The 19,625-nt window shown below is 45.8% G+C and overlaps 1 protein-coding gene across 1 annotated transcript in view; it reads left to right on the top strand.

The window, feature by feature from the left end:
* LOC308177130 (uncharacterized protein) overlaps positions 1–19,625 on the top strand; it is a 63,571-nt gene that overhangs the window by 28,781 nt on the left and 15,165 nt on the right. Inside the window, exons 10-13 of the mRNA XM_080553898.1 lie at positions 1,067–4,252; positions 7,045–7,147; positions 12,842–13,389; positions 15,673–15,849. Of these exons, the coding sequence (XP_080410024.1) occupies positions 13,246–13,389; positions 15,673–15,849 (321 nt within the window). The 5' untranslated portion in view covers positions 1,067–4,252; positions 7,045–7,147; positions 12,842–13,245. The remainder of the gene's footprint in view (positions 1–1,066; positions 4,253–7,044; positions 7,148–12,841; positions 13,390–15,672; positions 15,850–19,625) is intronic.

Below are 19,625 nucleotides of genomic sequence, written 5' to 3'. Positions count from 1 at the left end.
ACCCTGAACGTTGTGCCTCCCGCCTGCATTTCACTGGTCTCGTAGGACTTGTCACACCACGACGTTACTCACTTGCGTCTGTGTGGGTGGCTCCTTGCGGAAAGCCAGGGGCAGGTGGAGAGGCTGCGGAGCCACAGGTGCGGATCCGAAGGCTGTGCGATCACCAAAGTAGGAATGTGAGCAGAAGGCAGACGCTGCGCCAGAAGTAGCAACAATGCAGAAATACATTCAGAGAGAGCAATAGCAAAGGGAAAGGCAGAAAGAAGCGGGGGCATCAGATGGAAGTGAAGTGAAGGCAGTAGCAGGGAGCAGGCCTGGTGTGCTCTGCCAGACGAGCCACTGGACATGCTTTTACCTGTCCTATACCCGTCACTGTGAATGCATGGTGCCTTGCTGCTGCCACTGACAAAATTGCTAATTTATTGAGCTTTCAGGAGGGTCTAGGTTGGAAAAGAGCACTCATCTGTCATTCCCACATGCCCCCTCCAATATTGGCTGTCATTGGCAATGGGCATGCTGTTAGTCATTTGTTTGGTTCAGCTGTTTTGCCTGCTGCTTAGGTTTAAAGGAGGGTTTCTGGCTTTTAAAAAAATCAGTACAGAGCTGGGGTTCCAGCCTGAAATGCCATGTATATTTAGTTTTAAGTCTGGGGTGTGCCATAGTGTGAGGTGGCTGAGGTTGGAGAAGAGAGTCCTGTTAGCTTTATGCATGGCTATATCATTACCTGCTTACTGTGCACTGTTCCTGAGCACTGTATATACCTATATGTATTTCATTTATTGTATTTTTTTGAGTATACATTCTATTTTTTGTGTGGCTGAAACTTTATCTGCAAACTAGACTGAAGAAATCAGCCAACCTTCTCCTCCCTGTTCCGTTTCGGCATGGCTTTGTTACAGCCCACTGACACGAGGTGCAGCAGATGAGCAGCTGGGGAGTTGTTTCTCCCCAGAGAAAGCCCTTTACTGTCAGGCTCGGTTTTTGTTCTAGACTTTCATGCTCACATACTTCACTCTAGAAGTGGCAAGATCCCAAGCTGTAAAGCATCAAATGATGTTTTATCCAGGACCCAAGTTTGAGATGGATCCAGCAGTTCAGCCATGCGTTTGCCTGGGCTTTTTGGGTGATCCAGCAGGCTAGACGGTAGAGGAAGATAGCCAGCAGAAGAAAGAATCTCTGCCACAGTATTGCAGGTTGGTCATTATTTATTATATGTTTAGAAAAACAGACTGAGTCGTACCAGCTGATTGAGACTTCAGGGAGCAGTGTAGTGATTGACTTGGTAGCAATCTTTATTCCTCGCAGCAGCCATCTGTACTGGGAGGAACCAGTACCCTCAGGTAATGCTGCCAATCAAGATACTGATGTTTTAAAAAGTGGAAGTGATCAGGTGGAACATTTTTAAGGGTATTTTAAGTCCAGGCTGTTAGCCATATGCCAAGGCGAGTTATTACACTTCACTGTCAGAGACTCATCTTCATTTTGGATACACTATTCTCTTTTCATTTCCTCTTTCAAGAATTATTCTAAATATTTCTAAGAATTGTCGCATTCCACCCCACGTAAGACCTTTGTAAACTCTAAGGCTCATGCAACCTTCATTCCTCAGGTCAGCAGCAAGGCAGGAAAGCCAGCAGGAAAGCCACCTTCCTAGGTGCCACTTGGGCTGGATCAGTGGGATAAGGAGGTGCCCCCCAGGGGTCAGAGCCAAGCTGGAAGGAGCAGCCTGAGCAGGAGCTGGGAGCAGGGCAGTGGGCTGGAGGAGTGGTGCCTGCCCATGCTGCTGAGAAGGAAATCCACCCACAGAGTGAGTTTTGATCTCAGCAGCACTGCTTGGGCTGAGGATGTGGCAACGCTGTGACCTGGCTTTAGGGATTTGGTGTTGTGTGGTTAATCTGGGAGGTGGACGGCAGTGAGAGCTCCCCCAGCTTCTTCTTCTGCTTTAGCAGCTCATCCCAGCGAGGTGACGCTGTGGTTGAGTAGCTGAGCCACGTAGCTGTGGGTTGGAGGAGAGGGTTGCTGAATGAATGAGGGGTGTCAGAGCCAGGTACCTGCTTAACAGGATGGAAAAAGGTGTGAGCTGAGTCCCTGCTTGTGCCTGGGCTAATTCCTGCTGCTTCTGAGGTTGTGGAAAAGCACAGCAGATCTCGGCCTAGGAATGCAGGAGCTTTTATCCTGGATACAGTTTTGACATTTAAGATGCCTTTAAGGAACTCAAAATGTAGAGGTGAGGTGATTTGTGGGGTGCGTGTACATGTAAATGAAATCAGCGATGATGCAGTGCCTCAGTGCTTTCAATTACATGACCTTATGAGTGTGTGTGCACATGGTGGGGAGAAATGGGGAGATACTGAACTTTAAATAAACAGTTCTGTGCATCTGCAGCTTCCTGTTATTTTAAGTCTGCTTCATCCTCATATTTGCTGGCACAGAAGCCTCAGGAAATATAACTGCTCGTTCAGCATATCAGTAATTGTTTTCAGGATATGGCACTGATATTAATTGCGTGTCATTGTTCCTGAATTAAAATGTTCCTATTTACTAACCTCCTTACTCATTATAGTCCTGAGCCACTGGAGAGTTTGAAGCTCATCTATTTGTCAAATATGTTTTATGAGTTAATTCTTCTGTCAGCATTACTGGGTATTTGTATCCACTGGTTACAGCCCAGGAATTGCAATTTTACTCAGAAATAGATCTTTTAACCTGACCGTGCTGCCAAAGATTATGCAAATAAATAAACAAAAAACTTGAGCCATTATGTGTCTGTGCTAGGAATACTAAGTCCAGTGTCACTGCTACATTAATAAATTAACCACCATTACTGACTTACGGTCATTGCAGATGGATGCTCGTAATGAAATGGGTTGCTTTGTTTTGTTCTGTTTTTTTAGTTAACAGCTGCTAAAATACCAAACAGCCTGACTGTTTTCAAACTGACATCTACTTAGGACCTAGAACAATTTACTTTCTTAAATAAAGGGAAGCTTCTCTTCCTGGAAGCTGTACAACATTTTTAATGTCTCCCATGCTGAAGTGGGATGAAAGGTCAAAACTCATTAAAACTTTAGCAAAGCAGAAGTCTGCTTTAAAAGATTCATTTGGTTTTTTAGTTTTTATAGGCCTTGATTTATCAGTGTGTCTAAGTGTAGGCTTAATTTTCTATCACTTTGATTTCAGTCACGTGCTCAGGGTTTTATTGAGTCACAAATTGATGAGATTTCTGGGAGTCTGGTCTTGGGCATGCCTGGATAATAAACTTGAAATGGAGAAAGGCAGAATGCTTTCCAAGACTGCAGTCAAGGCATGAACCTGTACCTCTGTCTCCTTCCCTATGCTGAGCAATAAATGATGGAAGAACCTGTTGCTTGCAAAGTGATGGCCCTGTAGAAATTAAAGTGCACTTTGAATGGCTTGTGCACTCATCCAGGCTGCTTGGGACTTGCAGGGGTGGCTGGTTGCAACATCTGGAAATGGATCTTGTTCAGGTCTTCATAAATCTGGTGCTCTCTACAGTTAGTTATCTTCAGGATAAACGAAGGAATCAAACTTTTTACTACGATTTTTAATGGTTACCTTTCTGGAACCTCTCCTGTCCATTTCCATAATCTCAGGGTTCCTTTCTTCTGCCTCTAAAATAATGGTTGGGTAACGAAGCAGCAAACTTGGGTGAAGATTTTTAGGTACTTTCTAATTGCCTCTGTCATTGTCAACAGGGATTTTATTCCCATTTTAATCCCACGGCTGTACTTGGCAGCTTGTAAATCATACATGTATGTCACAAGAAAGGAGCGGATTGCTTCTGTCTTAATCTGAAGCCTCTTACTTTTATGACTCCTTTGCATCATCAGTCTTTATTTCCATCACAAGAGAAAAACGTCCTCCCCCAGTGTCTGCATCCAGATGAATGTGTTTTATTCTCGGCAAGATCAGAGGAAGGCGATTTACAAGGGTTCTGGGCACTCGGAACGCACGAGCACTGGTACTTTTGAAACATGCCTTGTATATGATGGATGGGGCATATTATCTAAATGCTAATAAATACTGAGCCACAAATTGGCTCAATTTTTCTTCATTCCTCTGCTGCCTGTGGTTGTTGAATGACGCTAAATCTAGCCTCAGACACATTACAAGACTAATTAGTTCCGATTTCTTTCTTTGTTCTTTTTGGTAGGGCAATGTGGGTGTGTTGCCTCAGGATGTATTTATGGTACAAGCTCACTGGCTCAGCTCCACAAAGTTTGTAGTACAGGTTGGTATGAGAGGGACAAGGTATGAAGCTGGTATAAATCTCATCTGGTACAGAACTCCTGAGCATAATTTAAAATGGTCAATGGGTTTATACATCTTGTTAAATTCTTTGGGACTTTCCCATAGGGGTAATGTCCTTTAAATGTACGTGATCACATACTCAAGATATAGTGTACTCTAGAAGGTGAATACTTGCCACAAGATCTTCTGTGTAAACTCTTAATTGTTTTTGTAGCCTTCTGTGTTTTAAATTCTTAAAGATAAGCTGTTGGATATTGACTTTATCACTTCTATATTTGGGGCCAAAACTTCAAAAGCAAATACGTGACATGCTTAAAGAACACCGAGTATACTGCTGCTGCTCACAGAGTGAGTAGAGCTGCTGCTGTCGGTGTGATGCCTGGACCTGAGGAAGCCCTCATGTCTACAGTTAGAGCAGGTTGCATGTGGATATTTCGGAAGTGCTGGTGAAGTTCACAAGCATGCCTACATATAGCCTGCAAACATAGCAGAGCTGCCCTTTGAAAATCTGTCCCCAAACCCTTTCTGAGGTAGAGCTCGTTTACAATTCCTTGTATTCAGGACGTTCTCAGTAAGAGCACCTGTTCATTTTTGGCTAGAAAACAAAGAAACAAGCCACTTTGCACAGACCTGGACAGGCTGAAGTGTTGGGCAAAGAGGAACCTGATGAGGGTCAACAAGGGCAAGTGTAGAGTCTTGCAGTTGGGGAGGAATAACTGCAGGCATCAGTGCAGGTTAGGGGCTGAGCTGCTGTGGTTCTACATACAGCTCTCATACACATATAGGTGGTTATATATGAATCTCTGAGCTCTGCAGAGAAGGCCCCGGGGGTCCTGGTGGGCAGCAGGCTGGCCACCAGCCAGCAGTGTGCCCTTGTGGCCAAGAAGGGCAGTGGCATTCTGGGGTGCATTAGGACCGTGGCCAGCAGGCTGAGAGAGGTGATCCTCTCCCTCTGCTCGGGTGAGCCCACACCTGGAGTTCTGTGTCCAGTTCTGGGCTCCCCAGTTCATCAAAGATGGGGATCCTCTAGAGAGTCCAGAGGAGGGCCACAAAGATGATTGAGGGCCTGGAGCATCTCCTTTATGAGGAAAAGCTGAGAGACCTGGGTCTGTTCAGCCTGGAGAAGACTGAGAGGGGATTTGATCAATGTTTATAAATATCTAAAGTGCAGCAGGCACGTGGGTGGGGGCAGGCTATTCCCAGTGGTGTGCAGCGATGGGACAAGGGGCAGTGGCCAAAATGTGCAACACAGCAAGTTCCACACAAGCATGCCTAAGAACTTCTTTACAGTGAAGGTCACAAAGCACTGGAACAGGCTGCCTGGAGAGGTTGTGGAGGCTCCTTCTCTGGAGATAGAAATATGTCCAGACCCACCTGGATGTTTTCCTGCTCATCCTACACTAGGGAAGCTGCTTTTAGCAGGAGGGTTGGACTCCATGATCCCCAGAGGTCCTTTCCAACCCCTGTGATTCTGTGATTTTGCAATTTTGTGACTGTACATATGCATCCTGCAAGTCTTGCATGTTGTTCCAAATTAAATGATAATAATTAAAAAAAAAAAAAAAAAAGTTGTCTCATAGGCTGCCTCTAGGAAGGTTCTCTGTTTCCTTCTCTAAGCTTGAGGTACCAGTGCTCTCTTTGCACCAGCTGACAACTTTGAATAACTTGGCACTTCAAACCTGGGGAAAAATGTGTCTTTTCTTAATGGCCTGGTTATTAAAGATGGAGAGTCTTTTCAGTCTGCTGTGAGATCACTAGCAATTTTCCAACTCAGAGAGTTTGGATGTTGGCTAGGTAATTGTTGAAAAACTTTGCAGTTCAGTGCAGTGGGAAAAGCCTTGCTGCAGCAAAGGCAAAATGAACAAATACATATTTAAAATGTCTGCCACTGTCATGTGTTTATTTTGTGAAATATAGCAGCAAGTTTTTCCTTCAACTGGTCTTTGGTCTTGTACCGAAAGACTCCAGGAACTGAATGTATTGAAGTTAGCAAACAGAAGGTACAGGTAACGTGATGGCAGGGTATGCACAAACTTGTTTCACTCCTCAGTCGGGCACACAAAAGACAATCTGATTTGGAGGTAGGGTTTTTATTTTTAATTACGGCAGTGATGAATTGCAGGAATTCTTGTCCAGGCATCACAATTGCTTCTCATAACCACAGTTTTTTGTTGGCTCACCCTCTAAAATCTATTTTGTAGCTCAGACAAGCGGTTGTATCAAGGCTATAGTTTATGCTCGGTGTTAAGAGATCAGGTGAAACTAGTCAAACGACTCTTTCCATCGGCTGAAAAAAAACTGTTGGATGCATTTACCCTGGGGGGCGGATGATGGACATATCCTGTAAGTGAAATGTAAAATACTGGAGGGGGGAACCACCGATGCCCATGCATTGCAGTAGTGTCCTACCATCTCCTGTGGTCCTTGGCTGAAGTACGCTTTTTAATTTAATATTTCTCGTGCTTATAGAATGGATAAGGGAAACGATTTCACACCCTTCACAATTAGGCATTTCAATGGCTCAGGAGAGTTTGACAGTACTGAACTAATCATATGGTCTGGCTCTGGTCCCTAGCCAAACCATCCCCGAAGCGAGCTGCGGGCTCGCATGGCATGTGTTTCCTAGCTGTGTTTCTGTGCTGTCACTGTCGCCTGTGTTTATTTGTTTAGAGCCGAGCCTGGGCTCACCTCGTGCCACTGATTTCTGTAGGATCAAGCTCAGCTCTGACTATCTGGCTTCAGGGATTTTTTTTCCTTGTTCATTTTTTCTAGGGAAGGCTGATAAAAAGCAATTCAGAGGAGCCCAGTAGGTGCAGAGATACAATACGCCAGTGCTGGCTGTAAGCAGTGATGAGACGACCTCAGTAGTCCCGCGGTATGATCATACTCATCCAAATACATAGATGAGACAATCTTGTTAAATAATTGAAGTGGTATTAAGTTCAGGCCTCTCGCATTTAGTGCTTTTCAACTCTCCTGCCACTTATTTCATTGCTCTGTGCAGAGAAATTACACTTTTCTAGTTTTCACATTTGTTCTGCTCCGTGCCACTGGCTCCCAGCAGCTTCTGCAGACCTCCCGACCTCCCCGTTTCAGCCCGTAATATCATGGCTTGTTTCCATGGAGACCTGAGCAAAGCGATAAATAAATGTGGCTGGGAATAGCACGCTTTCACCTTCTGTAACCAGGATGAAAACAGGGAGGGGGATCGTTGCCTGGCTGTGGAGCCCCACAGAGGACAGCAGAGCTCCTCGCGCCCGCCCGGCACGGTGACACGTGAGCCAGGCTGCCGTGGCGTGCCCTCAGCATCCCCAGGGGGTGCATGAGCAAGCCCTGCCCCACGCCTTGTTCTCCACCACGCCGTCGAGAAGCCAGCACGCTTGGGAGCATTTTCTGCCCTTGCTCCAGCACCTTGGTGCAGTAGGGGTGGTATTTATTTGGGGGCACACTGATTTGCACTGCTGTGGAGCGTTAGCTAGCAACATATGTCTGGATTACGGGAGTGAAAATACTGGCATGCTTTTCTTTGATCTGGTTGGCAGAGCTGCGGCCTGGGAGCCAGAAAAATTGGGTTTGGATCCAGTTGTATCGCTGAGCTGCTGTGTGATCTTGAAAGATCATTTCTTATTCCTCTCCTGTGCTTTATTTATGAGTTTATAACACTTTTGGAGCAAGAAATTCCTTTCTGGGGATAGTTTATATGCTGTCTGTCCCAGGGATGACCTCATCATGGCTGAAGTTTCTAGGTGAACTGTAATTTAAAAACAAACAAACAAACCAGGAATGCTGCTGGGGGCCAGCGCTGTGTTTCATAATCCCACACACTGGCATCTGGTTGCAGGTCCTGCGGGGATTAGTAGGGACTGCTAATGAACATGGGCTTGTGAAGCTGCCCCGTTAATTAAAATAGAAAACTGGTCTCGGAGTACACCATGTGGTTTCAGCCAGAATTTCCTTCTGGTTCTCTGCTTTGAGAGAAGCTCTTCTCAGAAGGAATGACTTCTTTTTGGAGGATCCAATTTAAGATGACCTCATGATGAATATTTTCTCACGCGATATAGCAGGTGAATTTTGTCAGACTGAACTCTTGTTTAAAGTTGTGGTGTGCTTGGTCCAAAAATTCTAACCCCAAATCCCCTTTGCCTCTCATGAAATTAAAAGCTGAACTCAGATCTGAGTGCTGAGGAGGTTCATCTTAAAGCAAATAAATAAAGTAAAATTTGTGACTTCCAAAGTGGGAGTAGAAATTTTAAACCTCATCAGATCTGAACTGCAACCTGTTCGTGCTCCCTTTACCTTCAGCTCCTTTCTGTCTTGTCACACTTATTAATTACTGCAGATATCACATTTGTCTATGAAGAGGCAGTCTTTTCCAGGCCTTGTTGTTACTCGTTACTTGAATCACTTGCTCTTTATCTTGTTTGATTCTGCTGGGGCGCCCAGAGAATTTTCCAAGGCTGTGAGCACAGGATTGTGAAGAAATCATTGTCTGGCATTGATGCTTCAGCTGAAGATGCTCTCTCTCGTGTCTCTTGCGATTTACCAATAAACCAGCCAGACACTGTTGCTAGCAGCCTTATACTGCTGAAAACTGTTTTTCAGGTGAGATGGTAAATTATGGGCTCTTGCTTCCTGTAGACATAGCTGTTTGATAGATCTAGTTGTGGTGTCTGATGTAGTCAAAAGGAAAGTCTCCAGTGTTTTCCTTCCCTTATTTAAAAAAACATAAACAGTTGTTTTGTGTTGCTCTTCCCAGAAGTGGCTGCATTTCATTGGAGTTTCTATGTGCAATATAGGTGGAGGAAAAAAGACTGACATGGCAGGAAATGCCTTTTGTTCCAAAGCCAAGAAGAATATGCTTGCCTTTGATGTGCAGGCATTGTGCCATGCTTGAGTCTAGACAGCAGGAGGTACTGCAGTGTTGTATGTATGTGCCTGTATACTCCAGTATAGTTCTGAGACTTGTGCTGCCAGTGGGATACAGGTCTGAAGGGATGCTGAGGGGAGCCGTTCCTTCGATGGGTCTTCAGCCCTTGAAGGTTTGTCCTATGGCACTGCCTTTTGCATTACAGCCCCCCCAGTTTTGCTTTTCTGACAGTTGCTTTAGCAACTTACTGCAAGTGAATACTTTTTGTCTCTCTCCTGCTCCCTCCAGCTCCTTCCTTTAACGTTTGTTGGCTTTGTCTTTAGGATTCCTCTTAATTGTACGTTCTGAAGCATGCTTCTGATTAACCATCACCTACAAATGCCATTAAAAAACAAACAAACAGAATTGTCCTTGAACTCTTTTCTGCCCTTTTTCTACTCCAGTGGGACTGAATACCCAATTATAGAGAAATACAGAAAATTAAAGTGCGTCAGGAACGGCGTGTCCTTTCTAGAATCCTGTTTGACAGTCTGATTATCCCCGAGAAGAAAGGACCATCCTGGTACAGTCCCAGAGGAGAAGAATTAACAACCATGGAAGCAATGAAAGAAGATTCACGCTGGTGTGAAGAAGACAAATGTGTGTGTAGTTCAAGTTCATCTTGGCAGAGTCATGCTGAAAATGCCAATCTGACAATTTTAATGCTGGCAGGAAAAGAAATGTATGAGGGGGCCGGGTAAGTGATGGCTCGTCCCAGCTCGGCGTGAGCTCCGGCAGGGAGGCTGCACTCACTAACAACCCCCCACGCTCGGGGTGGCTCTGCTGCAGCACACATCAAGGTGACCAAGGACACCAACCGAGAGGTGACCGTTCATCTGGGGCCGTTGCTGCTCCGTGGTGTGAGAGATGTGAGCTGAGATGTTTTTGCCCTGGGCAACAAGGTGTATCTACAGGGAAGGCACAGGAACCTGAATTTGCTTTTACTCGCTGGCACAGGTGTACTACAGGAGGGTGGCTGCAGAGGCGTAGAGCTCAGTGCAGACCACCCCGACCACTTAAGGAGGTAGGTGGATGAAGCAGGCTTTCTCTGTGGAGAAACTGGAAAATACCTGACTCACACTTGTTCACTGAAATTAGTCTCCTTCGAACACCCACCTCTCAGGCACCTGGTCATCGTTTTGGTCATTGTGGTCATAGAAGTAGTATCAACATCTGTCCTTCTGCCTTTTCTTCGGTTGTGTGGTGAGTGGTGCACAGCGTCTTGGCCTTGTCACCATGCAGGGCTCCTGTGACACAGTGGCCCCGCGGCAGTAACACGCATTATTACAGTATTAGCAGGGTTTTTTTAGTGCTGCAGTGTTTGAATGTAGCCTCCATAGAGATTCCTCTGAGGCTTAACGTCTGTCAGCCCAGAACACTGAGCGGGATTTCAGAAGGGATTATGTCTTACGGTGCCAGTGTTTCATCTCACAAACAGCTGAGGAAAGGAGAGCACTGCACTTCTTTCTGTCCGGTTCCAAACAAGATGATGTAGAAATTCAGCTTTCTGCACGGGGAATGTGGACTCCAGCGGTCTTGGCTGTTAAGCGTGAGACACTGCAATGCTGCTCGGGAGCTAGGAGCCACGCTGGGGTCTCTGTTGCTGTCTGAGAGGCAGCAAGACGTGGTCAGGAGAGCCCCTGGTTGTGCCACATCCAGCGGTGTGGCAGGGCAGGAGCAGGTCGGCCGTCCTGCAGGAATTGCTGGCCGTCGTGGCAGCTTGCTGAGCCTCTGGGAGGCTGCCAGCTGCTTCGCTGAGGCACCCGGGTGAAACAAGGGAAACGGTGCTTTTTAATACTGTGGCTTGGACTGAGCCCAACGAAGTGAATAAAAGACTCCTTCCTGTTGGCGACTGAAGGAAGGTGTGCTGCAGACAGAGTGAAATGGGGGAGAGTTTTGCAAGGATGCTGTGAAGCCAGCACACGCTTGACTATGCAGAGGGGCAAAGGCACAGAGGAGAGAAAAGGAATTTCATCGTGCCCAGGTCCTGGAGAGTGAGCAGGGTACGGCACAGCATTGTCTGGTTTTTCCCGTGTAGCTTAGCCCTTTTCCAGCTGCTCAGTGGCAGCTAGCACAAGGCAAATGGTGAAGGGTAAGCTGGGAGTGTGCAATGAACCCCTCTCGGAGGAGAAATGCTGCTGGTTGTTATTTCCATAGGTTTATGTAACTGGTGCACCAATCTTACCAAGTGGAAGGGGGCTAAAATCTGAGCAAAAGGTGGGGTAGTAAATTCGTTAAGTAGAGCTGGGTGCTTCACCCCAGGGGCATGGATACCTGCTGGGTGCAGCGCAGCTGGAAACCCAGGTGCTTTTATAAAGAAAGTTCCTATCCCGCTGGTAAGAGAGGGAAGCGTGGATGAGGCACTGAGTAGTTTTGCAGTGGTGACTTCAGTCGGGGTTATTTTTCTGCAGGGAAGTGTCCATCAGGGCACTTAGTAGGAAAACCACTTTGATTGAATAAAACTAAGCAACCACCTGCTGGTTGGAAAGCACTGAGAACACCTACGTGTGTGTGTCTGGGGGAAGCTCTGCCACTCTGAGTGTGTTGGTCTGAGTCTCACAGAAATGTGGTTTGCATCAGACAGGTGGGGGAAGAATATCCCAAAGAAGGAGACTTGTGAGAAGCAGCAGGCCAGGCTGATATCTGCTGTCCCATCTAAATTCCATTGCTGTTTATTTTAAATCAGCTGTCACATTTCACCCCAGCGGTGGTAAGTTTTTATAAGTGTGCACACAGAATAACAGGATTTGGTTTCCACAAGCAAAATTGTGCCTTGTCTCTGAAACTTAGGACAGGATTTTAGATGCTGAGGAAAACAACAGTCCTCTGTGTTACAGAAGTACAGCAGTCCCTTTCCAGCGTAACTTTCTGAAGCTGAAAAATGTTTCCTTCTGCTCCCCTTTCAGTTTGCCACGAACACACAAGCATCCATACAGTCGCCTTCTCTCTGCTTGGCACAAAATACCACTGAGCTGGAAGGGTTGCCCAGGTGGGAAACATTCTTTGCAGGCGTTATAATCTCTTTGGTTTGTTTTGGGAACTAAACCTGCTTTCTTAACTTTTGCAATTTGCTCTAAGCTGTTCTTCTTGCCCTATCATGGGCTGTACATTGTTTTTCTTCTTCTTTATGCAATTTACATGCAAGTTACTTATGCCAAGCTCCCTTTCCAATCGAGCTGGCAAAGAATTTATCATTACAGCGACTTGATTTTTCACAGATCATGGACATTAGAAGGAAACCTATGGAAATACAGCACCTCTGTTAGGCAAGCTCTGCCTCAGAGGACAGTATGAAGTATAATAAATATGATTAATTTTCCTGTTTCTCAAAAGCTTCTTGTCTTTCAGCCACTGATCTTTTCTGATTTCTCGTGTGTCTCCTTAGCACAGGTTTGTCTGTATTGATTTTCCTCTGCAGATCATTTTAGCTCTCACACGCTTTCAGCTCATCTTGCATTCTTGACACAGTTTGTTGCCTCTGGATGTGTTGCAGGACAGAGCAAGCTGGTGAGTCTCTGAAGCCAGTTTGTTTTGTTCTGCTTTTGCATTTGAACTTCCCAGGTTTCCTCTTATTGTGAGTCTGACAGGCAAGGGCAGCTCCTAGCTGAGATACTTTGTAAACTTCTTGCCGATTTCTTCACATAAGGAAGCATTTGTGTACAGGTCATTTCTTGGATCTGCAGCTGGACTGGGCTGTAGATGACAGCTGAAGATCTGTCCGTAGAGAACGTGGATTTGAATTATCTGCTCCATTCTCAAGTATAAATCTAAAATCTCGCATGGGACAGAACAGATCTCATTACTCAGCTTCTGTGGCAAACTTTGCCGATATGTTACGACGTGTTCCTTTTCAATACCATCAACAGAGCTGCAGGAAATATGCTGATCTCCGCCACTGTGTTATACTTGATATGGGAGATTGGGCTTTGATTTGGGGTTGCCTGTTACTGCTTAGTGTGCAGGACATCAAAAGTCTGCAGAACTAGTAACAGGCAGCCCCTGTGAGAGCTGTTCCAGAAGCGTGGGCCAGAGGGAGCCTGCCTGCCTGCCCTGAAAGGAGCACGTGGATGGAGGGCCAGCAGTTCCTGTGGGCTGTCTGCACCGGGGACTGGAGCAGTGAGAGGATGCCTCCGAGTCTCCTTCACTCTGAACTGCAGCACACCTGGAGTCGCAGCGTTGGCATTCAGTTCTGGTGCCTCCACGCCAAAATGGTAGGTCAGAGAGAGAACAAAAGGGATTAAGTTGGAAGGACTGACATGGGGAGGAAGGCTGTAATTGCTAAACATGCATCATTTGCCCTAGGAGTAAGCTGGGAGGATGTGGCAATGAAGTAAAGAACTGGGAGGATGTGAACACAAAGGTTCAGGAGGCTGCCCATGGGAGCCCTGGAGGACCCCCTACCGTCCTTGAATAAAACCGAACAGCAGGAAAGCAGACCACGTTTGTTCTGGTCCAGCACTGAAACTGATTTCTGGAATGCTGTTGGACAAGTTATGTAATTTCCTGGGCTGTCACTTTGCTTGCACACTACTGGAAACTTGATTTCTTGTTGCTGCTAAACAGATTTTAAGTGGAGCCCCGATGTCACGTTGTTCTCGGGGAGCGTGCAGCTGGGTGGCTGCTGCTCCTGGGGGATGTCTCCTGCAGTCCTGCTATAAGGAATTAAGAGTCGTTCCTCTGTACTTGCTAAATTTTACCCTCCCTGCTGAAAAAAAATGTTAAGGTGATAATTCATCTGTGAGATGCTCAAAGTGCTGTGGATTTAGAAGTATTTATTTATGCTAGTATCATGTTGTAAAATTACTGGAATGTCTGAAGTTACAGCCTGAGATTGTCGTAGGTGGCTGACACGAGGTATTGCAGTGAACTGTGTTCAGATGCACTGCCGTTAAATGTAAAAGTGTAGCTCTTGCAACTGCATATCTAAGGGTTATAGCAAGGAGCAGTAGGTCAAAAAAATATTCTTGCAAGTGGTGACTCCTGAGCTCCTGTAGATAGGGCTCATCTCCCTGGCAAGGTGCTGATGCTCACAAGCAGTGGTTAGTGCACTTGAGATTACAATGGCAGAGAATAATCCTGAGGTAGGCGATGGCATGCTAAATGGAGCGAGAGTCCTTTCCTGTTCGATTGTTAAGGCTCTCGGTGCGGCACAGAGAAGGACGGCAGCTGCAGGATGTTTTCCTCTTCCTCCCAGACTCGTGTTTCTGTGCACAATGCGCACAGTTGTTGAACTTGGCCTAGTGGCATCCCCAAGCTTTTGAGAAGTGCTTACAAATGAGGCAGAGAAGGAGTACAGGAGTGTGTGCATTGTACCAGCCATTACTGCTATCAGTGAGCATTCAGAAAAAGCCTCGAGAACATCCCAGAGCACTGCTAAGGTTAACCGGCTGCCTGAAGATGTTGCTTTGCAGAAAAGAGTATTTTTATGGCCCGAAATCAGGAGTTGCACGTCACCTGTCTGTGTGACCTGCAGATGAGCACTGTTCTCTCTTGAAGGTGGATTCTCTAAGGTGGCTGACATGGCACAGACCTGGCGAAGGTAGGTCTTTACAGCAGGTCTCTGTAGGACTGAACTGTTTAAGACACCTTAAACTGGGCCAGCAAGGTGTTAGGAGAGATTCTGTACTCAGCCACCCAGCAGTAACCGGTCTGCCTGGCAGCGGGCAGATTTGAGATCTTTTCTGTCACTGTAGAGTGACAGACTAGTCACAGGTAGTCATGGTTATGTCAAAATATTTAATATCTGATTACGTTCAGGTAGAGCTCAAAACTGTAGTTGACAGAAAAGAAACCCAAAATAATACCGTGCTGTAAATCGAATGCCATCACTGCAGAACCATCTCATTTCTATCCCAGGGCATGATGCACCAGAATATTTAGCACCGTGTCTACCGCCGTGTTGGACACCTAGGGATATGTTTGTGGCAGCACTTTGTTACCTCTGGGTCTCATAGCAGGAGGCTGAGGTCTAGCTTAAGGACAAGGGGAAGAGATGAGGGAATCTGAAGATACCAGTCTGAATCTTTCCCACTGGTAGCTTCTGGGATAATTTGCAGTCTCCAAGAATGACTTTCAGAGCAGGGACTGCGGAGAACAATGTTGTTGTGATTACAGTTCTTTATGAACAGCTGGGTACATATCTGAACAGTGTGTTCATCTGAGGCTTTCACTGGAAAGCGAGCATTTGCAAAGCTCACCAGGTCAGGCAAACTCGACAGGCTGGTAGAGGTGTGCCTGTGTGTGCACTTCCATCTGTGTGTAAACAAAGGACCACATAGGTGAGGCTGTCCTCATTCCCATAGAAGAACCTAAGAATGTCTTTGAGCTGCAGGATTTGCTTAGTTCCCAGTTCTTCAAATGACCACACCAATTCTGTTCACAGCAATCTCAATACAAAACTGTTCTGTGGGAGAGTTACCAATTCCAGGACAAATGTACTCCTTTGAAAACAGGTGAGTACCTCATGTTTTCAGTAGCGCTTGCTTTTCTTACAGGTGGAAGGTCGTTCTGCATACTCCATACACTTCAGTGCTGTCTGTGCAAACAGTAAATCGAGTATTGAGGCACTTAGGAGGGATTTGTACCTTCTGAATAGCGCCGGGACCTTTTGCATCTCTGGAGCTTACTCTTACATCAGCAGGAGGACTGAACCCAAAGCTTTCAGCACAATGGTATGGGGTACCTAAGCTAACACAAATCCAAAGATTGGTGGTGTTACTTTCCTGGGGACAAATGTCTCCTCAAAAATATCTGTATCTGACAGACGCCTCAATGCCTTTTTGTTAGCAAAACAAGACAACCTGTAGTAGAAGAAAGCTTGTCAAAATTATTTACGTGCCTCTCAATGCTATGTCCCACGTGCTACAAAATATAACTGGATGAAGCTACGCATCTCATCACCAGTTGTCTGCTTTTAAAGATGTTTAAGACTCAAATTATGCACCCAATTTATACTGCTACGGAGGGATTAATGGGCACTGTCACAAAGCCAGGCGTGTGCTGGTGTTGATAGCTGTGCTGCTTGGCAGTAGGGTAGCTAGAGCTAAGGGAAGGGGAACAGGGAATGCTTCACCCAGGGAAGCAGAAAGGATGCAAAGAGAGAAGAGAAAAATGGATGAAATACCAGTCTTTCCGAAGGACAGGAATGGGGAGGAGTAAGTTTAGGGGTGTCTGCTACTGTTTAATCTAGACATAAGACTTCTTTTTGGTTTCTTGTTGCCCAGCTCAGGATGAATACTTCAAGTGATTATTTTAAAGAGACTGGATCAATAACTGGTTAAATAAAGAGTTTTATTCATGTTTCAGAACATCGATTTAGGTTTGACCATTTCTGGGAAGTTTTTAGCAATCTGTCTGGGCTTGGTGATGCTGTTAGTATGCTCTTGTATGGTTTTTGTTTGTTTGTTTGTTCACCCCCGTTCATTTGGCCTGCTTTTTCTTGTTTAACATACAAGTAAAAAGATAGCAGCCACAGAACAAATCCTGCCGCTGAGCACACAGCTCAAGGATACGGATCAGGAAGACAGCAGACTGCCAGGGATTTAGAGTGGGTATTGAGATTTTCGGTAGTACTTTAAACTGAACCGATCCATCAGTGCTCGGTAACTCTTTGATCCACATGAAATAGCAAGTTACAGTGTGCATCAAAAAGCCTCTGTCTGCACTGCTGCTCATTGCTCCTTCCTCCTTAACAGTCAGGCTCTGCAGAGTGCTGAAGCAGCTCGCCCAAGGCTACGGATATAATCTGCTGCAGGTTGTAATTAGGAGAATTAGCCTGCTGACCATTATTTTGGTCTCTCCTGTTTTTTCTGACATAGAGCCCATCTGAGGTTGCTCTTCAGAAAATTCAGGTCAAGCTTTTCAACTTATAGAAATCTAGGAAACTTAGTCTCTAGTCCCAGATTTGGTATTAAATCCATCTCTTCTCCAATTGACACCAGGAAGACACCCCGCACTGACTGTTCAAGAACTGAAACCTAGTAGAGGATCTGATAAAGAAGGGATCCTATCATCCTAAATATTGTTTTAAATTCTACACTGAGTATTTTACGTTTGTACGTAGTGAAGCCTGTTACATAGTGAGACATGTAGCTTCTTTAGGTTAGCATTTTCAGGCCTGTCACATCATAGATATTCATGGAAAGTCGGTCTCTCTACTGCATTTCAAGAAAAGGGAATGTGTATTTTCAAGGGTGGAAAGGCAAGCTGTCATTCACAGAAATCTTCCGTAAGTTTCTAGCAAAACAAGAAAACACTGTATGTATGGATTTTTTTGGTGTGTGATTTTTCCCCTTGTTTCTTTTTGGAAGAGTTGAAGCTGCTAGGTGTATTATTTCTTGTTATTCTACCTTCCAACTTTGAGTAATATTCCCTGTGTACACGCCTTACGAGTCAGTGTCTGCTTTGGACTGTTTTAAGGGTTGCAGTATGCTTCCAGACTTGACTTCTCTAAACTCTGTCTTCTTTCCTTTTCAAGGTTCCTGAAGCTGAAAACATTTCTGCTTTGTGCATGCTGATGCATACAACATGGCAAGTCCGCCTGTTCATGCAGAGCAGGTGACCACAGAGTGAGGCAGGAAGAACAGATAAAGGATGTAAAATACTTCTTACACACTTCGCTACTACAAGAAAAGATATCCAAAGGGGAAGATTCAGGTCTAGGGGGTGGCAAAGAGAGGGAAAACATATTTAAAAACAACTCAAGCTGATTTGACCCACAGCATATTTACTTATTGCTGGACATAGGGAGAGTGAAAATAGAAGACTGGATTTCCACAAAGGATTTTTCCTGCATAGGAAGGCTATTTTCTGATCTGTTCAGCATCCCAAGTACAGGGCTGTCAGACCAAGCACGGATGCTTATGAGGGCAGGCGGACCAATTCTGGCACGGACTTTCAGACCCAGGCACTGATGCCTCTGTGTCTGGTAGGCACAGAAATCTTGCTCTCTGCACAGGTTTTATGACAGGGCTTTGTTGTGTAAGGCTGGAGAGCGACGTTTGGAAACGGAGTGCACCCCAGGGGATCTTGTGCTGCCGAACCATTGGAGCCGATTTGGCAGCACGCCAGCCCCCAGAATAACGAGATTGAAAATGAGCTCTGGCAGGTCCGATGTAATACTGCAAGGCCTGCCGTGCCAGCTACCAGCCTCTGTATTGGCATGCAGGGGAGCTGCAGCTGCAGCAGCTTGTGCAGGGAGAAATGCTCACTCCACCACGGAATGGAAGCAGCAGCCTCCTTGAGCACTGCGACTGCTGCAGGGGCTGGATCTGGGAGGATTTGGTCTCAAGAGGCAGGGGGTGATACTGTGAGCCCTACCTTTTCACTGCAAGTTCAGGGTCTGTCTTACTGGGGAAATCCCATTCTCGCTTCAGTTCCTGAATCCTGCCAAGTGGATGTGTTTGGTTTTCAACGTGCGAGACCGTTGGTCTTGGAATAAATTACGTAGGGCAAAAAGGGGCTGAAAGGAAAATGCTGTGCTCTTGGGTGGCTCAGGAGGTGAACATTCAAACACAGGAGTGGGTGGTGGGAGCACACAGCCCATTGGGTGTTTGGACAGAGGATTACAGGACAGCTTCTGTTGTAAATCTGGATAAAGTGTGTTGGCAGAGCTGTGTTTTGACAGGAGCTCTCCATATTCAAGATAATAAATGAGAGTTGGAAGGAAATGTTTCTGCCTGTAAACTACTGTGACAGACCTGTGTAATGAGAAATATCTGTCAGTTTTTTCATGTCTTCCAGATTTATTCACTTAAACGATAAGTTTGCTAGTAAATTCTTAACAAGCCTACTCCAGTGGAAAACAGCCCTAATTACTGTGAGCGTATTTCTCACTCTGGATTCAAGAAAATGAGGGAGAAGAAAAAAATTATTTATTTATTCCTCCTTCCTCCCCAACTCTCTTCCAAAATGGGGAAGAATTTGAATATGTGGCCTGAATTTAGTTTGGCTGTAGGCAAAGCCAGGTGTGGTGTCTGTATCCAGTGGTCACGAGAGGAAACGCTGGTTTATGGGTCCGATATGACAGTGTGCACAGAGACCGATACTTTTTGCAAAGAGGAGGGAAAGTAGGGCTTGAGAAATCCTTTCATTCCCTTTGCTGAAGGGTTCTGCCTGCATGCAGCAATAAATGAAAGGCTGGAGCTGGTGCCGCGCAGGAGTGCTTGTTGACTGCCCCGTGTGTGACTGTGCTCCGAGGGAGAATAAGGCCCGCAGGTGGTTTTGCTGTGCTGCCTTGTTGGGGAAATGAAGGATGGGAGAAAGGCAACCTGCTGCTACACTTCCACGGCGCTGCTGTAGCCTGTAGTCCAAGTGTTGGTGTATTAAGACCCAGGTAAAGGATTAGGAGCCTTCTTTTTATTGGCTTCTGCCCCTGTCAGCCTTCTCACAACCAGCTTGAACTTGAGCTTCGTGAGACACTTCCCAAGGTAAATTCAGTTTAAAACGA

This window comes from Anser brachyrhynchus, assembly GCF_964034855.1.
Source record: "Anser brachyrhynchus genome assembly, chromosome: 13".
Lineage (NCBI taxonomy): Eukaryota > Metazoa > Chordata > Aves > Anseriformes > Anatidae > Anser > Anser brachyrhynchus.
This window is presented reverse-complemented; position numbering and strand designations above follow the sequence as displayed.